The 19,339-nt window shown below is 41.7% G+C and overlaps 1 protein-coding gene across 3 annotated transcripts in view; it reads left to right on the plus strand.

Annotated features, from left to right (window-relative positions):
- BCL2L13 (BCL2 like 13) overlaps window positions 1–19,339 on the plus strand; it is a 40,854-nt gene that overhangs the window by 10,577 nt on the left and 10,938 nt on the right. For all 3 annotated transcript variants that reach the window (XM_082281096.1, XM_082281095.1, XM_082281097.1), the window contains 4 exons: window positions 4,293–4,403; window positions 5,353–5,509; window positions 7,492–7,561; window positions 11,960–12,103. In XM_082281096.1, coding sequence (XP_082137222.1) covers window positions 4,293–4,403; window positions 5,353–5,509; window positions 7,492–7,561; window positions 11,960–12,103 — 482 coding nt within the window. The remainder of the gene's footprint in view (window positions 1–4,292; window positions 4,404–5,352; window positions 5,510–7,491; window positions 7,562–11,959; window positions 12,104–19,339) is intronic.

Here is a 19,339-nt window from a genome sequence, read left to right on the forward strand (position 1 = left end):
GGTTTTGACAGTTTTACAGTTTCCCTGAGGTGCATGCTATCCACAGTACTTTAATCCAGTTATTGTGCACGGTGTTCTTTTGACCATTTATTATCTTCTTGGAATTACCTATGAAGTGCTGTATGTAGTTAGTGATCAAGCCATTTTCATGGTTTCCCACACACATGGTACCTACTGTTGGCCTGTAGGAAATGAAGGAGTTTTTTAGGTTGAACTTACTTGTTAGAGACTTTGCTCTTAGGGCAAACACACGTGTTTGGGCGGTAAAGATTCACACTGCAGGTCAGAGCAGTCCAGTTCATGCTAGTAAGGGAGCTATTCCCTGAACTGAGGCAAGGAAAGGCAGCTTTTTGGGGTGTGAATTCCCACTTGATTAAGCCTCCTCTCTGCCCACAAAAACAAACAAAAAAAAAAGGCTGCTAGTTGGCAATATCTTGTCTCTTTTTGGCTGGTAATATTTTAGACTTTTTTAGTTTCTTTTAAGCTGAGCCTTCATATGGTTTATAAAGAGCTTCTTGTAAACATTTCTGAAATCGAGGGCTACTTCTATGTGTGGCAGTCCATGTTCTGGAGTGTGCTGGAGTAATGGATGTACTTTTCATTAAAGGAAAGAGATAAAAACATTTGTAAAGAGATTTTTTATATATCTGTCACTTCTCAGTGCTCAGAGTAATTTTAGAATCTTAATGTTCAAAAAGGTCTGAGATGTTAAAGAAATACTACTGTCATGCTGAAAGTAAATTTTTAACTTAGCTGTACAGAAATTAATATAGAGACCTAAGAGAAGTTGAAAACGAAGGTATTGCTAAATTAAAAGTACAAGCATGAAAGAAAAGAAGTCTGGAGCAATCTGTGACACCAGTAGCTTTCTTTTCCAATCATCCTGCATTCCCTTGAACTAAAAAGGCATAAGATCTTTTCAGTCCCCTTATAGTTGCTGTTGTCCCTTGTTAGCTGAAGTTTTGGCACAAGCATTGTAGAATCAGATGTGCAGACTCTGTAGCTCTGATGAATGACTTCCCATCCCATCCCTCCTCCTCCTGGGATCAAACCTGGCAAACGGGTTAGTCTCGTATTTTTACTGAGCTTCTGGTGTTTTACTGAAGTATTACATTTATTTAGTAGTCTGATGGTCCCTGATGTGATGCCTGATGGACTTTCAGAACACATTTTCCTCTGCTTTTCAGGTTAGTTCCAAATACCTGAAACCCAAAATCTTAACATAATTGTGGCAAAGGGAACATTTATTCCATAAATAGAAAGTAGAATGCTCTAACTTGGTTGTGTAAGAACATGTAACAGAGGTTTGTTGTGCCTCTGGGTTGGGAAGAGGCCTTGCAGAGTTGGTTTACCAAAAGCCCAGAAGAGGCAAACCCATTTCTTGAGCACAGGAAAGCATTCAATGCTTATGGCTCTTACAAGTACCATTTCTGGTGTGACCATTTGCATCCTTAATAATGAAAATATATTCTCATCTGAAATAAGCTGGTTTTACTCTTTTCTTCTACCTGTTGGCGACTTGGAAGTTGACTAATTGAGAAAAATATGCCCCTCACTTAGGACCTTTGCTATTGGAATATGCTGTTCTCCCACACTATGTGCAGTGTTTGTTGGTAGCAGTCAATATCCAGGAGATGCAGAAAGCTGAAATCCATTTGTTATCAGGGGAATAAACAGTGCAGAGTCACTGCTCTGGGAGGGGTAGGGTTTTGATGTTCTGGCATGACTGAATAGTCAGGTGCTCTCGGAATCAGCAGCTGCTGCAAAGTTGTGGGTGTTACGAGATGGAAACCATTGACTGCAGTGCTGATTATCTAAACAGCTCTTTTGTATGCTGGCAGCACTGGAATTTCTCTTCCTTCCATCTTCCGGGTGACTTCTTATCAAGTATGACAGCTTGTCGTGTGTGATCATCGTCACATTAGTCCCGTGAGAATGGGTGCTCCTCTGAGCCCCCTCGTCCCTTCCATACACGGGGGGAAGCGCAGGTTCAGACAGGGCTTGGCACTTGCACACACTTGTTGCACTTGACTCTGAAGCAGTGGTTCAGTTCTTCAAAGAAGCAACTGACAGGGACTGACAGGGCATTAACCAAAAGGAGGAATGGTTTGCTCCTCTCTGGAATTTATTACTCAGAGTGGCAAAGAGAGACTACTTGGGAAGGGATTTAAGAAGCTAAATAAAGTTATTCTGAACATGTGTGGTTAAGTAAAATGGAATTAAACTGATTATCCTTTGTTCTTTTAGACCGGTCACAGAAATATATGAGAACATTTTACACTGACTTAAGCATACATTGGTTTAGAGGGGTACTTGTGCTGAGTTTTTAAGCATTAACACACATTCAGTGGGTTGATACTGTGGATTTGTAACTTATTTTTCAATTGTAGGAGACCTTGAAAGCTTACTATCTAGTGGTTTTTTAAATACAGAAAATGACAGTGTACTTCAGTAGTGGGTAGTTAACTACACATTTGCGTGTGTTAAGTGCTTTTACAGTTTTCACACACCCTTATATGAAATTTAGTGATTATATGTGTCCATTGTGGAAGAAAAGGGAAGGCAGTACAACACTTAGAGTGAGTTCCAGCAGAGAAACAAACCAAAGAAAACAGGCCATAAAGCTGTCGTTCACAAGACCACCAAATTATGATTTAGTGCCTTTGAAACAGGAATGAAAAAAGATGTGCCAGAAAGCTCCACTGGCTGTTAACAGGACTTACCTGAAGATCTGGATGTGAAATGAAAGTGATGAGGAGGAAATTGAGTCAGATGATACCAACATTACAGATACAAATCGTTTCCCTTTTTGTTTTCTTCAACTGAGTGAAGAATGTCTGTAGAGCAGAACATTGTGTGGATGCCCTGGTAGAGCTGTAGCCCTTGGTGTAGGTGCAGAAAGGGTGAGGTAGGTTGGCTCATCAGTATTTGGGGAAATGAGGAAGAGACAGTGGACACGGGTAACCAGAAGCTCAGTCAGGAGGTGGTATGTGAGTCGTGGGTGTGAGAGAACATGAAGTCCCAAAGAATGTCTTCAGAAAAAAAAAGAATTCTGAGGAATATTATGAAGCAATTCCATTTTGTCTCTAAGTAGAACATTTTAAAGAATTGAGTGAAAGGAATAAGAAAATTTCAGTGGTGGACTCTTGGTTGGTGAAGTTCAGTGAAAGCAAGAAGTGAAGCAGTTAATGGAACAGTTCATGTAGTGTGCCCTAAGAAAGGGGTTTGAAAACATGCCTGAAAGCTGTTGGAATAAACAGAGATGAGCAAACGCAAAGAAAAAGCAGCTAAATAGCAAGAGTTTGGAGCTGGAACTCTGTCAAGGACGTTTAATCTTCGTGTTAGTACCACCTCATAAAATTTACTTGAGTGGTTACCTTCGCCATACCCACCTTGTTGGAAATGCTGACATTTAGCAGGCAGTTCCTTAAAGATTCAAATGTCCTAAATACCTTGGTTTGTTTGGAAACAGTTTTGTGTCTCTTGGTACAGCATAATGATTAAGATGATTGAGAGTCTATGTAATCCTGACTATGTGGCTGAAACAACTTTTTGTTACCAGTATCTCGAGTCAGCACATAGAATATGTATTTGTGATCCCAAACCATGGCATGTGAACTTCTGGGGATACGTAGCCATTTCAAATTCCTAAATTTCTTGGTTGGGAGAGGAGAATTGACAACTGACTGACAACTGTGGGGTCCTTTGCCTGAACCCAGTCTTAAATTCTTTCATTGTGGCCTGCAGACTCCTCACGACCAGGGAAATGAGGCACAGTTCACAGGTTTCAGGATTCTTCATTGATGTCATTGCAGAGTTGCTCTGAGAATGTTGTCGATTTTGCAGGCATCAATATAAATTTTATATTTAGCCACTAAAAATCAAGTTTATGCCAGTCTGCTTTGTTTCGGTGTAGTTTGATAATAAGTGTATTAGGTATAATGGCTGCTTGTTTATGTACCTTGGTTTGATTTGGTCTTCAGTTGAAGACATTGCTTTTAAAGCTGCTGTGTATTCTGTTTTAAGCCTTACAGTTCTGTTGGTTTTGGGTTTTTTTTCATATTTAAAGCACCAGTTCTACCTTGAATAGGCCTGGAAGTTCATCTGTCTCTGGGTTCATGTAATAAAACTTTTGTAATAAGTCCTCTTGAGGAATCATACTTGTTGCTGTCTGAAACAGAACTTTCACCTTGAATTCCTTTATACTCAATATTTCAATACCGTTTTCCATTATCTACCTGATTTGAAACATAGAATTAAAACATTTAAATGATTTCTCTGGTTTCTTTCAGGGACTCAACAACAGCTTATGGCACAACATGCTTTGGAGAAAGAGGCTTTGGAGAAGATTAAAATAGAAATCGAGGAGGAGCTAAAACGTCTTGATGAAGAAATCTTGGAAGGTGCTCTTCAGGTTTTCCCGTTTCAATCCATAATCTCTATGCACTGTAATGGTGGTTAATTTGTAACAGGTACTCTAGTTAAAGAGATTTTTGAATACATTGAATCTCTTTATTCTCCTCCCCCCACAAGATTTGTACACATTGTCACATGGAGTAAAATAGTTAAACGTTACCATTTGGAGTGGTGGAGCCCAGCCAAAGCAAACAGCTGGATGACATTTAATAGGCTACTATAAATAATGAAAAGTAAGCAGCCCTTAAGCTGCTGCAGTTGATGGCAGAAGCCCTCAGGAGCTAGTATTTTGAGGAGTGTGGACTTAAACCATCAGATTTCTCCCTTCCACCAGGTTCATTTTTTGTGATGTGCTTTGACCTGTGGATGTGGCTTTTATAGGACTCCCAGCAAGGAATGATTTCAAACCCATCTTTGCTTTGCATGTGTGTTGCAAATTGGAAATCTGAAATAGAAACACTCTAGAGCTGTTTAAGTTCATTCATATGGAGCTTTCTTAGAAATTTTAAACTGAGAAGGAAAAGGTTAAATGAACAAAATAATATTTAAAAAAATGGTACTCTAGTACTGCTGCAGAGATGTCCATGTGTGGGCAAATTTACCATGAAAAGAGGCTCTTTGCTGCTCCATCAGCATTGGCATCAGCTTAAAATGGGAGAATAGCTGCCCATTCAGCAAACTTGCTGGTTGGGATGCAGTTGTGAAACAAGAGCTGGAGGGGAAATGTAGTTCAAAGTCATCTCTGCCTTGTAAGTAGCACTTTCAGAATGTATTTGGACATTTTTTTACCCTGATTTGTTCACTGCATGCTTTGACTACAGAGCTGTGATTTTTTTCATCCCTCATGTAAACTGTGTTAACTGCTGGGATAAGAAATCTGAGACTGTTGATGTTCTTCTTTGAATCTGTTTTATTTTGTGTACCTTCTTCTCTCAGCATTTACCACCACAGGGTTTGACTGCCACACTTCCCCAGTGTTCAGCCCTGCCAATCCAGAGAGCTCAATAGAAGACTGCCTGGCTCATCTGGGGGAGAAAGTGTCCCAGGAGTTGAAGGAACATCTGCACAAAGCACTGCAGAGCTTGCTTAGCAAGTGAGTTTCCATTTGCTTTTTCAAAGGGAAGGTGTTTCCTTTTGCACTGTGACTGCTGCTGAAATGCTGAAGTTGGGACTGCTTCTTGTATTGTATCTCTTTCTTTTTCAGTGTTCCTTTATCTGGCTGGGGTTTTTTTTTGTTTGTTTGTTTGTTTTGTGATGTAATGTGCAAATATTTCTTTGTGGTATTTGGCCTTTGCAGCAATGTAAGTTGTAAAATTTTTCTAAGCTTTTGTTACTGAATTTCTGAGGCTGCTCCAAGCAGTTTGAGTTGCTGGTGAAACTGGCAGCTGCCATTGCCAGTTTTGTGAATGCTGGGCTGTAGCCACGTTAACTTCTTTGGCCTTACAGCTAAGAGTGGAGCTGAAGCTGTGTTTGTGGTCCGGCCCATGATGAGTGGGAGAGTTGCCCTGAAAGGATGGTGTTTAGAAACCTTGTGACCACCCTTCAGGTACACATCTGAAGCAGGCGTGGGCTCCTGGGCTAACCTTGGTGCTTTAAGAGCTGTCCTGCCAGTTTAAGCTTATTGTTTAAATAGCACGTCGCAGTTGGCATGCTAGTATCTTAATTAATGTGTTTGCAAATTGGTACAATTGTTGTGGTTGCTTGGTTTTCTATTACGAATTACCAGCCTGCAATTTATGGGTTCACATGAACTACTTGGGGCTTTTCTGAGTGACCTCCAAAATGTGTTGGTAGAGAGCTGGAGTTGGAAGGTGCTGCTTTAGGAACAGTTGCATAAATGCAGTCGTGCATTGAAGTGGTTCCAGCTTGTTGATACCCTGATGATCTAGGCTTCCTATGTTTTCTATAGGAAAATATTTGCATTCTGAGTAATTTTTTTGTTTATGTATGTACATACATAAAGTCTGAAGTGCCTGTGAAACCGTGTTGCCTTTTTCTAAGGCAAACTAGAGTTACTATTTAATCTCTTGATGATATCCTTCCTGCAGCTGTTGCCGCTCTTCTCATCCCACTGATTGATTTGGATTTGGTTTCAAAGAATTAATGTGCCAAGGAAGTCAAGAGAGTGCCTTAAAATGACAAACCCAAATTATGCTTTCCCCACTGTGCTTTAACTCTGTTCTTTTCCCCCTGTTGCTAGAGCAGTGCTATTTGATGCAATATTTACTTGGCTTGTATTTTTGTGCCCTCTTACATGCATATAAAAAAGTGTTAGTCACAGTAGGCTGTCAGATCATGACAGGTTCCTGGAGTTCAGGAAGCAGTTCTCTGTCCAGTGCCAGTTACCACTATTTCCATTAAGCTAAAGTCTGAACTTGCCTTTTGTAATGATGTGGCTGAGGACAGCTGCTTTTGAAGCAGTGCATCTTCTGCTGTCACTTGGCAGGAAGCCTTTGCTGTTACTGACTCTTAGATGCCATTTTGGAGGAAAGAGTATGGAAGAGAGGAATTTCATCATCCCAATTCAGAGAAGTAGAGACATAAATCTAGAACAGAGGTATCTACTGAAATATGAAGGGGTTTTGGGATCAAAAGTGCTGTTTCTTGCAAATAAAGGTTTCAAATCTAATGCAGTCAAACAGTCTGTGTTGGTCCACAGCCTGTATTGTTGATAAAATTTTACTCTGCATTGGCCTCTAGCCTCAGGTATGAATTTCTTAGTGGAATGTTCTTTAAAGTCTTAGATTATAAAAAACCCATATGCAAGAGCTTAGAAATTTTGTAGCATATCAGAGAACGTGCTTATCTAATGTCTTTTAAGTTGTAGAGTATCACATTATTACGAAATTCACCCAACCAGGTACATGAAAGTGTGTAAGTAGGAGAAGGGGATGCCTTCCTGACCCTGACTGGTGCTGGTGTTTTATGTCCTGAAATGCGAGATTTGTTAGCTCTTGAAAATTATTTGCTGTAATACATGTGAAAATACTTTGTTCTCTGGAAACTGAGAACTTTATTTTATTCATGTTTTTTTGTTTCCTTGTATAACTTTCAGTGTTGGTTTAACTTCTGCAGGCCGGTGACATATCAGGAATATCGGGAGCGCACGCAGGAGGCAGCTGCTCATGCCAGTGGATGGAACAAGGTACCAGATCAGTGACTTTCACTTGCATATGTCCCGTGTCTCTTTGATGTCTATACTGTTTGTACTGGGTACAGTTGTGCTTCACAGAGGGCCAAGAATAGAAAGAATTTTGTTTTAGTATGAAATAAATTGCACTGCCAGAGTGGTAGATGTGCACACAGTGGGTAGTTTTATAGATAGTTTAGCTAGAAGTTAGTGAATGGAAGTGTTAAGTCAACCTTCCTTTAGTAAAATGAAAAGTTAGACATGTTGCTTGATTTATTTTCTTTTAATTCCCAAGAGAGGTTAATTTCTGCAGCAGTTTTAGAACAAAATCTGAGACAGTTTTTTCATAATACTTTCTACTCTTTCCGTGCTCCAATATCAGGTCTAAAATATATGTAAGAAAGAGCACTGAACATGGTGAAAATAAAAATTGACAGGATCTTCATGATGTTTAAATTGTTCAGAAAACATAAGGATGGAAACCTACCTGGTTTCAAGAGTAGTTATCTCAAATGATAGGAATCTTCTTTTTTAAACAAAATGCAAATCTGTAAACGACTTATCTTAAAATACTTTTAATGTAGAATGAGTAAATTATTCTTCCCAGATCAATCTTTCATTAATCATTCAAATTCATCACCCTAATCATTCTCTGATGAGTTCAGTGGGTACTAGAAAAAGAATGAAAGAATGAAGTAACTGCTTGCAAATTCAATCACAATTTGAGTGTTAAAATGTAGTCTTAAATTTAAATTAGAACAAGGGCTCTTTTTCCTCCTCTTTACCTTTTTTTGCCAGAAAGACGTTTCCCTGACTAGATTTCCCTGCTTACTTCAGAAATTGTTCATCTAACCAAGGGTGTGGGCACTTGTAAAGCAGTTTAATAAACACTGCATGACAAGTTACTGCCCATGGCTCCAGCAATTATCATTGCTTTATGTGTGTGCTCTTTCAATTTGTCATCTTGTGATTCACAGCACTTCAGTTTAAACAACCATGAAATCTGATTATCAAGAAGGTGGCTTAAGCTAGCACATTGTACTTTTCAGCTGGTGAAAGCTAAAACCAAGCATAAAAACAGTCATTGTGGCTCAGCTGGCAAGGGAGGAGGTGCATGGGGTTTCTCAGGTCAATATGCTTTGAGTCCCCACCTCCTGAAGATGCAGCCCTGGGTGGCTGAATGGGCTGCATTTGGGGGTTTAGGATTCAGCCTTCATTGCTGCTGCATTCCTGCAGCCCCTGGGGCTTGTGGACTTTGGTCCCCATCAGCTTATGGGGGAGAGCATCATCCAGAACATGTCTTTGTCATCAGCTCTGCTTGCCCCTACCATTTGTTGCTATAAAACATACAGTCCAAAAGCAAACCAGAATGGCAATTTTGTACCCTAGCACAGCACCTGTTTGTATTGTTTTTGTGGTAGCTTGGAGCTCCAGGAATGCCCAGCAGTTCCTTCAGTAATCCTTGTTTTGAGGAGATGGAATACATTTGTGTTGGTTTCATTTCCTTTTTAATTTCCTTTATCATCTCAATCAGAATTGTATTTTATAACAGAAGAGATCTAGATACCTTTCCTGCCATCTCAGCCCACCTTAATTCTTTCCCTAAAGAAGCTGTTAGAACAACATGTTGATGTTGAATTCTACAAAGGAAAAGGGTCTTCATTGTCTGTTTGAAATAAGGCTCTCATTAAAGTAAAACAAATCCCAAACCACCTCAAAAGGGCCAAATTGAATTTCTATAATAAAATAAACATAGTAAAAAAATTTGAAATCCTCCACTGCTGAGTTTTTATGCTTTTTGCTTAAAACTGAATGTTATGTACGTATCTACAAAATGCATGATCCCACTTTTGTGCATCATCTGAAGGGATAACAGATGCTGAGAGCCAGTTGAGCCGGTGAGTGGGTTAGCAGTCATCTTAGTGTCCCATTCTTACTGATTAATGGGGGCAAAGAATAATGCAACAAAAATGTAAGAGATTAATGTGAAGAATTAGATTAATTTTAAGTTGAAATAGTCAAAAGGTACACGTATCTGCAATAATTTTGGATATAGCTTCCTCAAAGCCTGTGAACTTTTTTTGTAATATTTTTTTGGTCTACATTTAAATTTGTAATACTGTACAGTGGGATTGCAATAGTAGAGTGGACCCTAGTGTTTCATTTACACTATCAGCTATCTTCTGATAGTAAAGTGGCTTTTATAATGATTCCCTAGAAGTTTTCTCCTGCCAACTATTTTTTGTGTATGCTTTTCTTCGGTCAAAATATAAATAGCCCCTAGCATTCCTTCCCAGGCATCCTGGTGGAGGGAGTTGCAGTTGCTTTGAATTGCAAAGGCTGTATTTTTACTTGGCTCTGGTTAAATCTCACCACCATTCCCACAGCTACTCTTCTGTACAGAATGGTGTTGTTATCTTTTATGGAAGTACTGCAAGGTGCTTTCTTTCATGAGTTTAAGGACAGTCTCGTGCAAACCTTCAGGATCCTGTTCCTACTGGGTCTCAGAGGCAGCAGTGTCAGTAATTTCAGCAGGAAAGGAAAGCTGGGTGGTGTTTGTTGGTCTGTGCAGGACTGCATGTTAGAGTTTGAGCTTGGTCCCTCACTCTGAGGCCTTGAAGAGGCTTGCTGAATTTGGGGGGAATGGATGGATTAGGCATCAGGTTGGCAAAGGCAGAAGGTAACAATCATGTTCACTATGCCAGCGTTTGAGCTCCCTTCATTTCCCAAGCAGCCTTTCTTGCCTTTGTTTCTCTTGCCTTCAGCTTACAGTAAATGTCAAATATTTTGAGATCTCAGTGTTCATGCTGCTGTAGAGTTATGTGGGTGTGCCCGAAGCCTCTGAAAGATGCCTAGCCTTGACAGCTTGGGTTTTTTTGATCTAAAAAGACTGAATTTTCCTCTGACACCTCACCTTGACCTGCTCCTTATATCTGTGCACTGTGATCTTGCACCTCTTCTGCCTTCGAGTTGAGATTAATTGCAAGAAACTCAAAAAACCCCAACGCTTTTAAAATTCTGGCACCATGACATTCCTACCGAAGTGTTAACAGTTACCAGTGTTAACTGTTCATCACAGAGCAACAGTACTATAACCTGTCTGCCACAGTCTTGGACTCCTTTGCTAATCAGCTGGAGCATTTTAAATTTATCAGATTATGGGCATTTTTTAGGCCCCATCTGGTTTTAGTAGTCAAGCTCAGTGTGAGGCCACCATGAATTTAGTACAAATCTCAATTTCAGCTTACTTTGTCTATTCATCTTCCTCCAGCTTTGCACCCTAAGGTGTGATTTCTGGGAATAGTAATGCAGGATATTTACAGGAAAGAAAACCAGGCTGAAGGGGGAAGAGACTGGAAAAGGAAGGAGGCATTAGGAGTTCAGTATGAGCAGTAGTAGAGCCTTCATCTCCCTTGTGCAGCTGGGAAACAGCGTTCCAGGCTGCACAGTGAATAGATGTGCAGTGCAGTGGCCTCAATTAAAATGCAGTAAAACAAATATTATTCTCTTGTGTCATAATAATGCTTTTTCAGATGCTAATGACTTCAGTTCATACCAGTTTCCTGACCTTCGTGAGGTGCTGCATATAAACATTGCCCAGAGGGCCACTTGTGTGCTCTAGGAGAATAAATTTAGAGTTTAAAAGTTCGACTGCATGTTGTTTAGGCAAACAAAAACATAATTTCAGAAGGAAGTTTCTAGAACTGTATAATGTGAAGGAGGTGGATTCGCAGAGTCCTGCATCTTCCAGAGCAATTTAGGTTAAGGCTGAGCATTCAGTTAAAAGGTTTCCAAAGAGGAATGGGAGTAGGAAATGAGGGAGGAAAATCTGTATGTGTTAAATTTGACATCAGAGGGAGCATTTGACATGGGAAGGGCTTTGTGTTTGTCGTTTTAAACATGTTTGTAATGTTATGCTGCTGGGTGGAGGTGTTTGTTTTTGTCCTGTCTCAAAGCCAAGTGTGAACTTCTAAACAGACTGTCTGGTGCAGTGTTCCTGTTCCAGGATGTGTATGAGTGTGTTGTTTGCTTTTGGATGCATATCCCTTCAAGCTATTTACAATGTCGCATCTTTCCACTTCTGGGGTAGCAAGTTCTGGACCTGTTCTGCTTCTCTACCTGAATCCTGTGTTGGGAAAGAAGTGGGGCTTAAGAAAACATTTCTGCATGTAGTTCTGTGAAATTCTCCAGAATTTCAGACTGTGGGTTTTTGCTTAGCAGGTTAAGTGCTTCTGTTTTAGTGCATTTTATTGTTTGTTTGCCTTGTGTCTTCTCAGAAATGAAGTGTATAGTCCCTGGTATATTTGGACTTGAAGATTCAGGCCTTTTCTGCGGACACATGAATTCTGTTCTAGCTGCACAGTAGTATTGATAATGCTTTCTGTATTTATTCACAACTCTTGTTTTTTGAAGGTCTTGGTGCCCCTGGTTCTGTTACAACAATTTCTGATGGAGTTGACCAGACGGGGCCAGGAACCACTGAGTGCCCTTGTGAACTTCGGGGTGACATATTTAGAAGATTATTCTGCAGATTATATCATTCAACAAGGAGGATGGGTAAGAAGACCTTATTTCTAAGTGTGATCCTAGTAGGAGTGAAAGCTGAGAGGGGTTGCTAGAAGTAAGCAGATGCAAGAAGGAATGCCTCAGGAAAAGAAATAAAACAATAATTGGGGGTCAGGACCAGCAAGGGATCTTGGGCAGTCATCTATTTCTCTTCTCTGCTCCAAGGCAGAACTGACTTTCACCCATTCATTTCTGATGTTGATATTAAAGACCTGTGTGATTGGACTCCACAATTTCCCAGGCAGTCTGTACCAGTTCTTTGCACGTCTGGTTTGTTGGATTGCTGCTGAAATTGAAGAGGTGCTTAGGTGTCAGATAACAATTAATTTTCGTAGAGTGTGTTAAGGTGCTAATTTGTTGCAGTATGGTGAGCTTTGTGCTTCTCTGTTAATATCCATGGAGCGCTTCATTTGGAAACAGACACCCGTAACAAAAGGTACTGTGCCCAAGAAGTTCCTCTTTTTAATGGCATCTTCATCCTCTGGTGACTGCTGGAAAAGGTATATGGGTTTTTTCCTCTTCTTAGATTTCAGAGAGTTTCTTAGCAGATCAGTAGTTGGGGAGCACTTAGTACAGAAATGTCAATAGGTACTAACTTATTTTTATAATAAATGATAAGATAGCTAATGCATATTAGACTTTGTAGCTGTATGGGAACATGCATAGAATGAGCAATCAGGATTTCTTTGTGCTGCATTTTTCCTTGTAGAAATCTTTAATTCATGGTAACCAGTGTTCCTGAGTCATGGCGTGCTGAGAGAGTTTCATTTAGAAATACTTCAGAAATGCAGCTCACAGCTGATGAGCTGGGTCTTGAAGGCTGAGCCTAAGATTACTGGGTTTGGGAACAATGCCAGATTTGAATGGAATTAATCTGGGATTTGTGAAATGGCTCCAGCAAGCTGATTCATTCTAAAAGGAAAAGCTGTTCAGGAAAACCCAGTGATTAAAAAAAAAATGCTAGTAGGAAAACTCATTCAGAAGCTTTTTGTATTTCAAGAGTTTACCTGAGGGTTTTTTAAAGAGCAGCTTGTTCCAGAATTTCTGCACATCTGCACCTTCTTTATCTGTTCCCAGCAGTTGTGGAGGATAGTTCCCAAGGCCTGCAGGAGGGATTGTTTGTCTCTAAGGAACAGAAGCACTAACAGTGTGCAGCCAAATGACCTTAGGTCATTTGATAAATGCACTCATACCTCAAAGTTTTTTCATCCCAGGGCAGGCCCTTACTGGCAGCCCTTAGATAGATCAATGTCAGTACTTTTTTGCTTTTCTGCCTTGTTTTTTGACCTCCAAAAGGGCTGTGCTCTGTTCTCCAGCCCCTTTTTGAGGCCTGCTGTAAACACACTTCATAGAGCACAGAGCTTCTGAAAACAAGCAGCTTTCCAGCACAGCCTGCGAGGGAGGAGGCTGTGCTTTGTGTTTGGGTGACTGTGCATGGATGTACAGATCCAGGTGCTGGTGTCCAGCAGGCTCCGAGCGTGTCTGTGCACATCCAGCCAGGCAGAAAATCAGACTCACACAGGCAGGGCAGCAAACAAGCCAGAGCTATTTTTGAAACAGCACAAGAGGTGAGGAAAGAGACAAGGTGATGAAAACCCTTTCCAGATGAATTAATGTAGCTGCACTAACCTTTGTGAGTTGCTCTGGGGATGGGCTTGGGGTGCCACTGGGCATGTGGCTTTTTGTGGAGGAAGGGGAATATATGGTTATATTGTATTTTTTCTTCCCTGTAAGGAAAGGGTTCATTTTTACCCTGTGGCTTGTCTCTGGGTTTGTTCTGAGTCTGTGGGATGGCAGTGCTGGGAGCAGGGCATGGGGCCAGTGTGGGAGAGGTTGTGTTCTGAGAAGGGCTGGGAAGAGCCCGGCAGGCTGGTAGCCACGGGAAGTGTTGGAGTGTATGCATTTTTTAAGATAAGCATCTGCCACAGGGGCTCTGTGTGCCAGATCAAGTTGTCAGTAATCGTTTGCTCGAGCCATAAGGGCAGTGTATAAACCTGGGAGTCTCCAGTGACTCGTGTTGCTGTGACAGTAAGAGGTTCAATGTTTGTGTTACTTTGGAGTGGTATGAAGATAGGTCTTTCCTGCAGCTGCTAAGAGCTTGCTTAAAAGTGAGAAGGTGCAAGAATAGCCTGTCTGGTTTTCAAGTCAGCTTTTCATGGGCAGACCTGAAAAGCTCTGTAGTGTCTCATCCCTTGGCACCATGTAATTTGGGATCGTCCTCAATTTTTGGATTGAGGTCAGCCTTTGCCAGGAGAGGAGTAGCCGGTCAAAGGTAAGGGGTCAGCAGAGCCCTTCCTGTGCCCCACTGCAGATCTCTGGAGTCAGAGTTGTACAGAGCTGTGTCATCCCTTTGCTGCATCATTCTGTGCAGCCACAGTGCGGCTGGAGGAGCTCCCAGGGCTCTGCATGTGTGCGAGACTTGAGGTTCCCTTGTGGGCTCAGGAGGCTTGTGGGTCCAGGAAAGCATCTGGCTGAGGATGGTGGACAGCTGACAAGAAGCAAAATTTCCAGCTCAAGGGAATAAAGGTTTACAAATTGGGTAGCTGTGCAGATTTCAAGAAATTGGCATGGCTTGTGGGAAATGAGAATTTGATACACCAGATGAGAAGTTGCATTTTGGTTTTCCCTGCCAGTCCCACAGAGATACGATGCTGAGATGGTGTGTTGGAACAATGAGTGTTCCCCTCCCATTCTCCCTCCAGGCACTAAAATGGTAATTCAGCTAACTTTTGGTGGCAGTGTGGGACTGGTGGGTTGGTTGGTGAGGGAATGGCTGGCATATTTTTATGCTCCCTCTTTCACTAATTGCTCTGACAGGTTTGGCTGCAGCTCTTGCATTGTTTGACTCTTAGTATGGCCTCTCTTTTGGAGCAAAAAGCATTCTGGGCATTCCAGGTTCTCTAAACAGACATGTGGGGGCACACATTTCTTCGTCCTGACTAATGGTCCTACTAAGACCTTCTTCCTTTTTCATCTTGAGCCATTGCAAAACAACACCCAGCCTCATTAACAAGTAGCTTTTTTCTTTTCTTTCCCAAACCAATGTTAGGGCTCAGCCAACAGACATGCAGTGTGTACATGCGCTCCCCACCCCTTCCCTCATCTCCCCACCCCTTTCCTCATCTTCCCTCCCCTTCCCTCCTCTCCACTCCCTTCTCTCCTGGTACCTCCCCTGCCTTTTTGCTCTCTCTGACTCTTCCGTGGCTCAATGCTGCTGCATCAGAAGCAATTCTTGGTCTCCTGGAGAAGTGCACAGTAAGACCAGTCAGTTGGTAAGGATTTTTTCCTGCTTCCTTTCCCACCCCTCTCCAAATAATTTATTTCTCCTCAAGTTCTGCAGATCGTGTTTTCCATGGTTAGGTTTCATCTGTGTAGAAGTATCTGGGAATGCCTATAAGGAGGAAAGAGTGTAAGATTTCTTGGAAGCTAGCTGCCTTTTTTTTCTCTCAGATTCCCATTCCTGTTAGCAGCCCCTCTGCTTTTCCCTTGTTTCAACCTGTTTATCAGCGTGCAGTTAATAACCTTTCTTCTCAGCACAAGCCTGGGAGTTATAATTGTGACCCATGGCAGAAATTGTCTCTGCCTTCCCAGGGGTCTTGTCTCATGAAGTTCAGACCTGGATTTGCATTTAACTAGTTAACTGCCCGTGCTGAACGGAATAAAAGTAAATTTGCTTGAAATCTGCATAGTATTTACAGTTTCGTGTCTCAGCATTAGAGGAGCTGTTTTCTCCGTGTCTCCAGTGTTTTGTCTTGGGCTTTGCAGCTGGTTTAGTTGTTCTCTTTGCTGCTGGTGATTGAATAATACACATATTAGAGAGTGTTAACAATCTGGAGGAGAAAGAGAGTAAAGAGCCAATTGTCATCGTAAGGAAGCGAGGTAGTCAGTTTGTGCTTCTGGAGATGAAGATCTCCTTCTGCAGCAGTCCAGGTGTCTGCCCTGGGAATGACAATGCAGAAATAGAGAGACGTGCTCTGCTGGAGGAGAGAGAAGTAAGTTTAATGTGGCAGAGATGCAAGAAAGGGCAGTCTAGTTAGAGGAGTCCTAGCAAGGAGTTTTCTTTTCAAAATAATTATGCTTTATGCTTGTATCGTGGAATACTGCAGTGAAGTGTCCACTTTTATTTATATGTAACTTCTTTGGTACAGTAATAGATTTTTTTAAAATTTTAGGCACTGTGGCTGAAGGACATTAAATGGTAAAAGAGCAACTAGATCTCCTTTCTGTTTTCCCTTCCAACAACTTCAAATCTGAACAAGTGGTCTATAAAAAACTGAATTTACCTCATTTTAAACCCATAAGACTGAAACCTTAAAGGGTGTTGCTTTGGTGCTGACTTCCTGCCGGTTGTATAGGTTGTACTGGAAGGCAGGGATGGAAGAGGATCATTTCTGCAGGCTGTCCTAGATAAAGCATTCCTTGAAGGGAATGGGAGTGGTGGCTGCAATGTCAGAGTGCTTTGATGTGGTTCACTCGACCTTTTTTTTGCTTTTTTTCTCCTTAATAAAAAGTGCAGTCCTATTTGTAAGAACTCTACTCTCTTTTTCTTGGCTCCACCTATCTTGACAGTTTCAGAGGGATGAACAGAGGGGCACAGTAAGTGCCTGAGGGCTTTTTGTGACTTCTTTATATTTTAAAATGTTTCGTTCTGGATCCGAGTGTTGTCAGCAGCTCCTTTATAATCCGTTGCTCTGAAGGATTAGCCGGGTGGTGCTGTCAGGTCTGACTTCCATGAGGGTCTGAAAAGGTTTGGTATAATGGGGCTGGGGACGGAGACAGGGAGCAGATGGAGCGGCAGCCTGGGCACAGCCAGGTGGGAGTGAAGCTTCCTGACCGCAGCAGCCATCCCTGGGCACAGGCACCCCTGCTCCAGCACACAGCTGCTCCTCTGCCACAGCTACAAATCATGAAACAGACACATTCCCAGCTCTAGGGAAGTTTGTTGTTGTGGGAAGTTTGCTTATTTCCCCAAGGGAGTTGTCTTAGGATCCCTGGACGCAGGCCAGTTTGTCCCTCCTTGCCTCTTGTTTTTCAGACACTGGATTTTAAGCACAAGTGCATTTAATGGGTTCCTAGTGCTCATTGCTGTGACACTGTTGGTGTGGGGAAAGTGGCTGTAGAAGCATAGAATATCCTGAGTTGGAAGGGACCCACAAGGATCACTGAGTCCAAGCCCTGAGTCACACCATGTGCCTGGGAGCATTGTCCAAACGCTTCTTGAACTTCATTTCTCTCTGGGATAGTCAGGGATAGTCAGTGCCCTCACCTAAGAAACTTTCTAGCTGAGTTGAGTGTTTGAAATTTTTATGATAGCCACGATTGCTCTCCTGGGATAATGTGTTCTGCCAGCATTTCCTCTTGAACCTCAAGATACTGTTTTTCTCAGGGATTTTTTATGGCTCTGTTTAGTTTTGTGTTGAGGGGTTGAAGCCCAGGGAACATGGAGATTTTTTTCCCCTGGTGGCACTTTCTGACCTGTACAGAATTTTTGCCTGTGTTGGAAAAAATCAGGGTCTGGGGTGTACAGGTGGGTGGGCTGTATATTTTTTCAGGTGGGCTTTTTTGTGTCTTCGGAAATGGGTTTTGTGTGAGTTGCCTATCCACATCATTCCTTGTTTATACTTTCAGAACTGAACCAGAGAGACCAGTAGAGCTTCTAAGAACACTTAAAACCAAACCCTAGAAGAAGCTTCAACAGGAGTTAGGCACAGTTGTTTTGCATTTTCCTGCTCTTTGGAGTTTACAGGGCAGGGCATTCAAAGCCTGCTCTAAGATGCAGCAAATGCTCTGTTGGACACCTTAATGGGGATCTCTTATGTTCACAGTCTAATCACATCTCCATTACAGATGCAATGTGTGCTGCTACTCCTACTATTTTTGGTAGAGAAAAGAGTTGCTTTTATCTTTGAGACATTCAGAATTTTGATTTGAATATATCTCTTGGCACCAGAAGCAGCTTCGCATAAATGATGCTGGAATTATTTAGTTAAAGGTTTTGCTGTTTAGCAAATACATATTGTAGTTAATGAGTCTGTTTGTTTGTATACACTTAATAATAGACATATTAGAAAACTCTGAAAGATAATATAGACAACATAAGAGTCAGTTTCTGTGTCTTGGGGGAGGCTTTGTTATGTTTGCTGTCTTTAAATCATAATTGAAAGTTAACAGGTGTTTTTAAGTATCAGTTCTATACTATATTACTGGAGGAGCTTTCAGACAGTTCTGTACTATATTACTGGAAGAGCTTTCAGACATTTTTTCCCTTCCTTTCTTAGCAGTGTGCAGTTGTCCAGTGCAGCTCACCCTGTAGCATACTGGCTGTAGCCCCTCCTGAGGGCAGGTGTGCCACGTTTGTTAATGGTGCTTCCTGTCACGTGCAGAAGCATCGTGGAACATTCCTGCTAGTCAAACCCCATAGGCAGAGGACAGTGATTGATTCTGGTAGCTGATCTTTTCCTCAAGACTGCCTCATGGCACGTGGCTATTCTTGCTGTTCTGGCCTAGCAGGGAAATCTGCAGTTCTCTTGTCTCCTCGTAAGTTGTGCCAGCTCTTCCCTCAAGTGGCAGTGGTTGGGATCAGGAGTGGTAGGAAGCTGCAGTGAGGGATTTGAGCTTCTCTGCCACACCTGACGTGGTTCTCTAAATATGCTGGATGAGGAGAAGCACTCCCAAGTTTGCAAGTTTCCCACTGCAAATATGAAAAAGAGCAGCTATGATCTTTCTGGTTTGAAGCAGTAGACTGACTGTTTACAATAAACAAAGCAGATAAAGAAATGCTTACATACATTACTTGCTTACTATTAAATCTAAAGTGTAGGGCTTATATAAGGCCTCCTCAGGTTATTAAAAATCCTTCCACATGTTTCATCCTGTCCTGGAATAATCTGCCTGCTGGAGCTTTGCTTCTGGGTCACATCTGTAGATGAATCAAGAGAATTGTCCTAAATGTCATTCAGTTTTTATTGCAACTGCTCTAAAAGGAAAAAAACCCCACCAAAGTGCAAACCTCAACTGAACCAGCACAAAATCCGAGCTTTATCCGCTTGACTTTACGTATTAAATCTTAATTCAGCTCAAGAAATATTAATCAGGTATCCTAAATAATGCCTATTACTGTCTGGATTTTCAATTAAAGCTTCGTAAGCTTTTAACGAAAAAGTGCTGGAATTACCCACTGCCAGTGTGTCAGCTCTGCCCCAGCCTTCCCAGCCACGGGCAGTCTGT

Source organism: Coloeus monedula (assembly GCF_965178545.1).
Source record: "Coloeus monedula genome assembly, chromosome: 4".
NCBI lineage: Eukaryota > Metazoa > Chordata > Aves > Passeriformes > Corvidae > Coloeus > Coloeus monedula.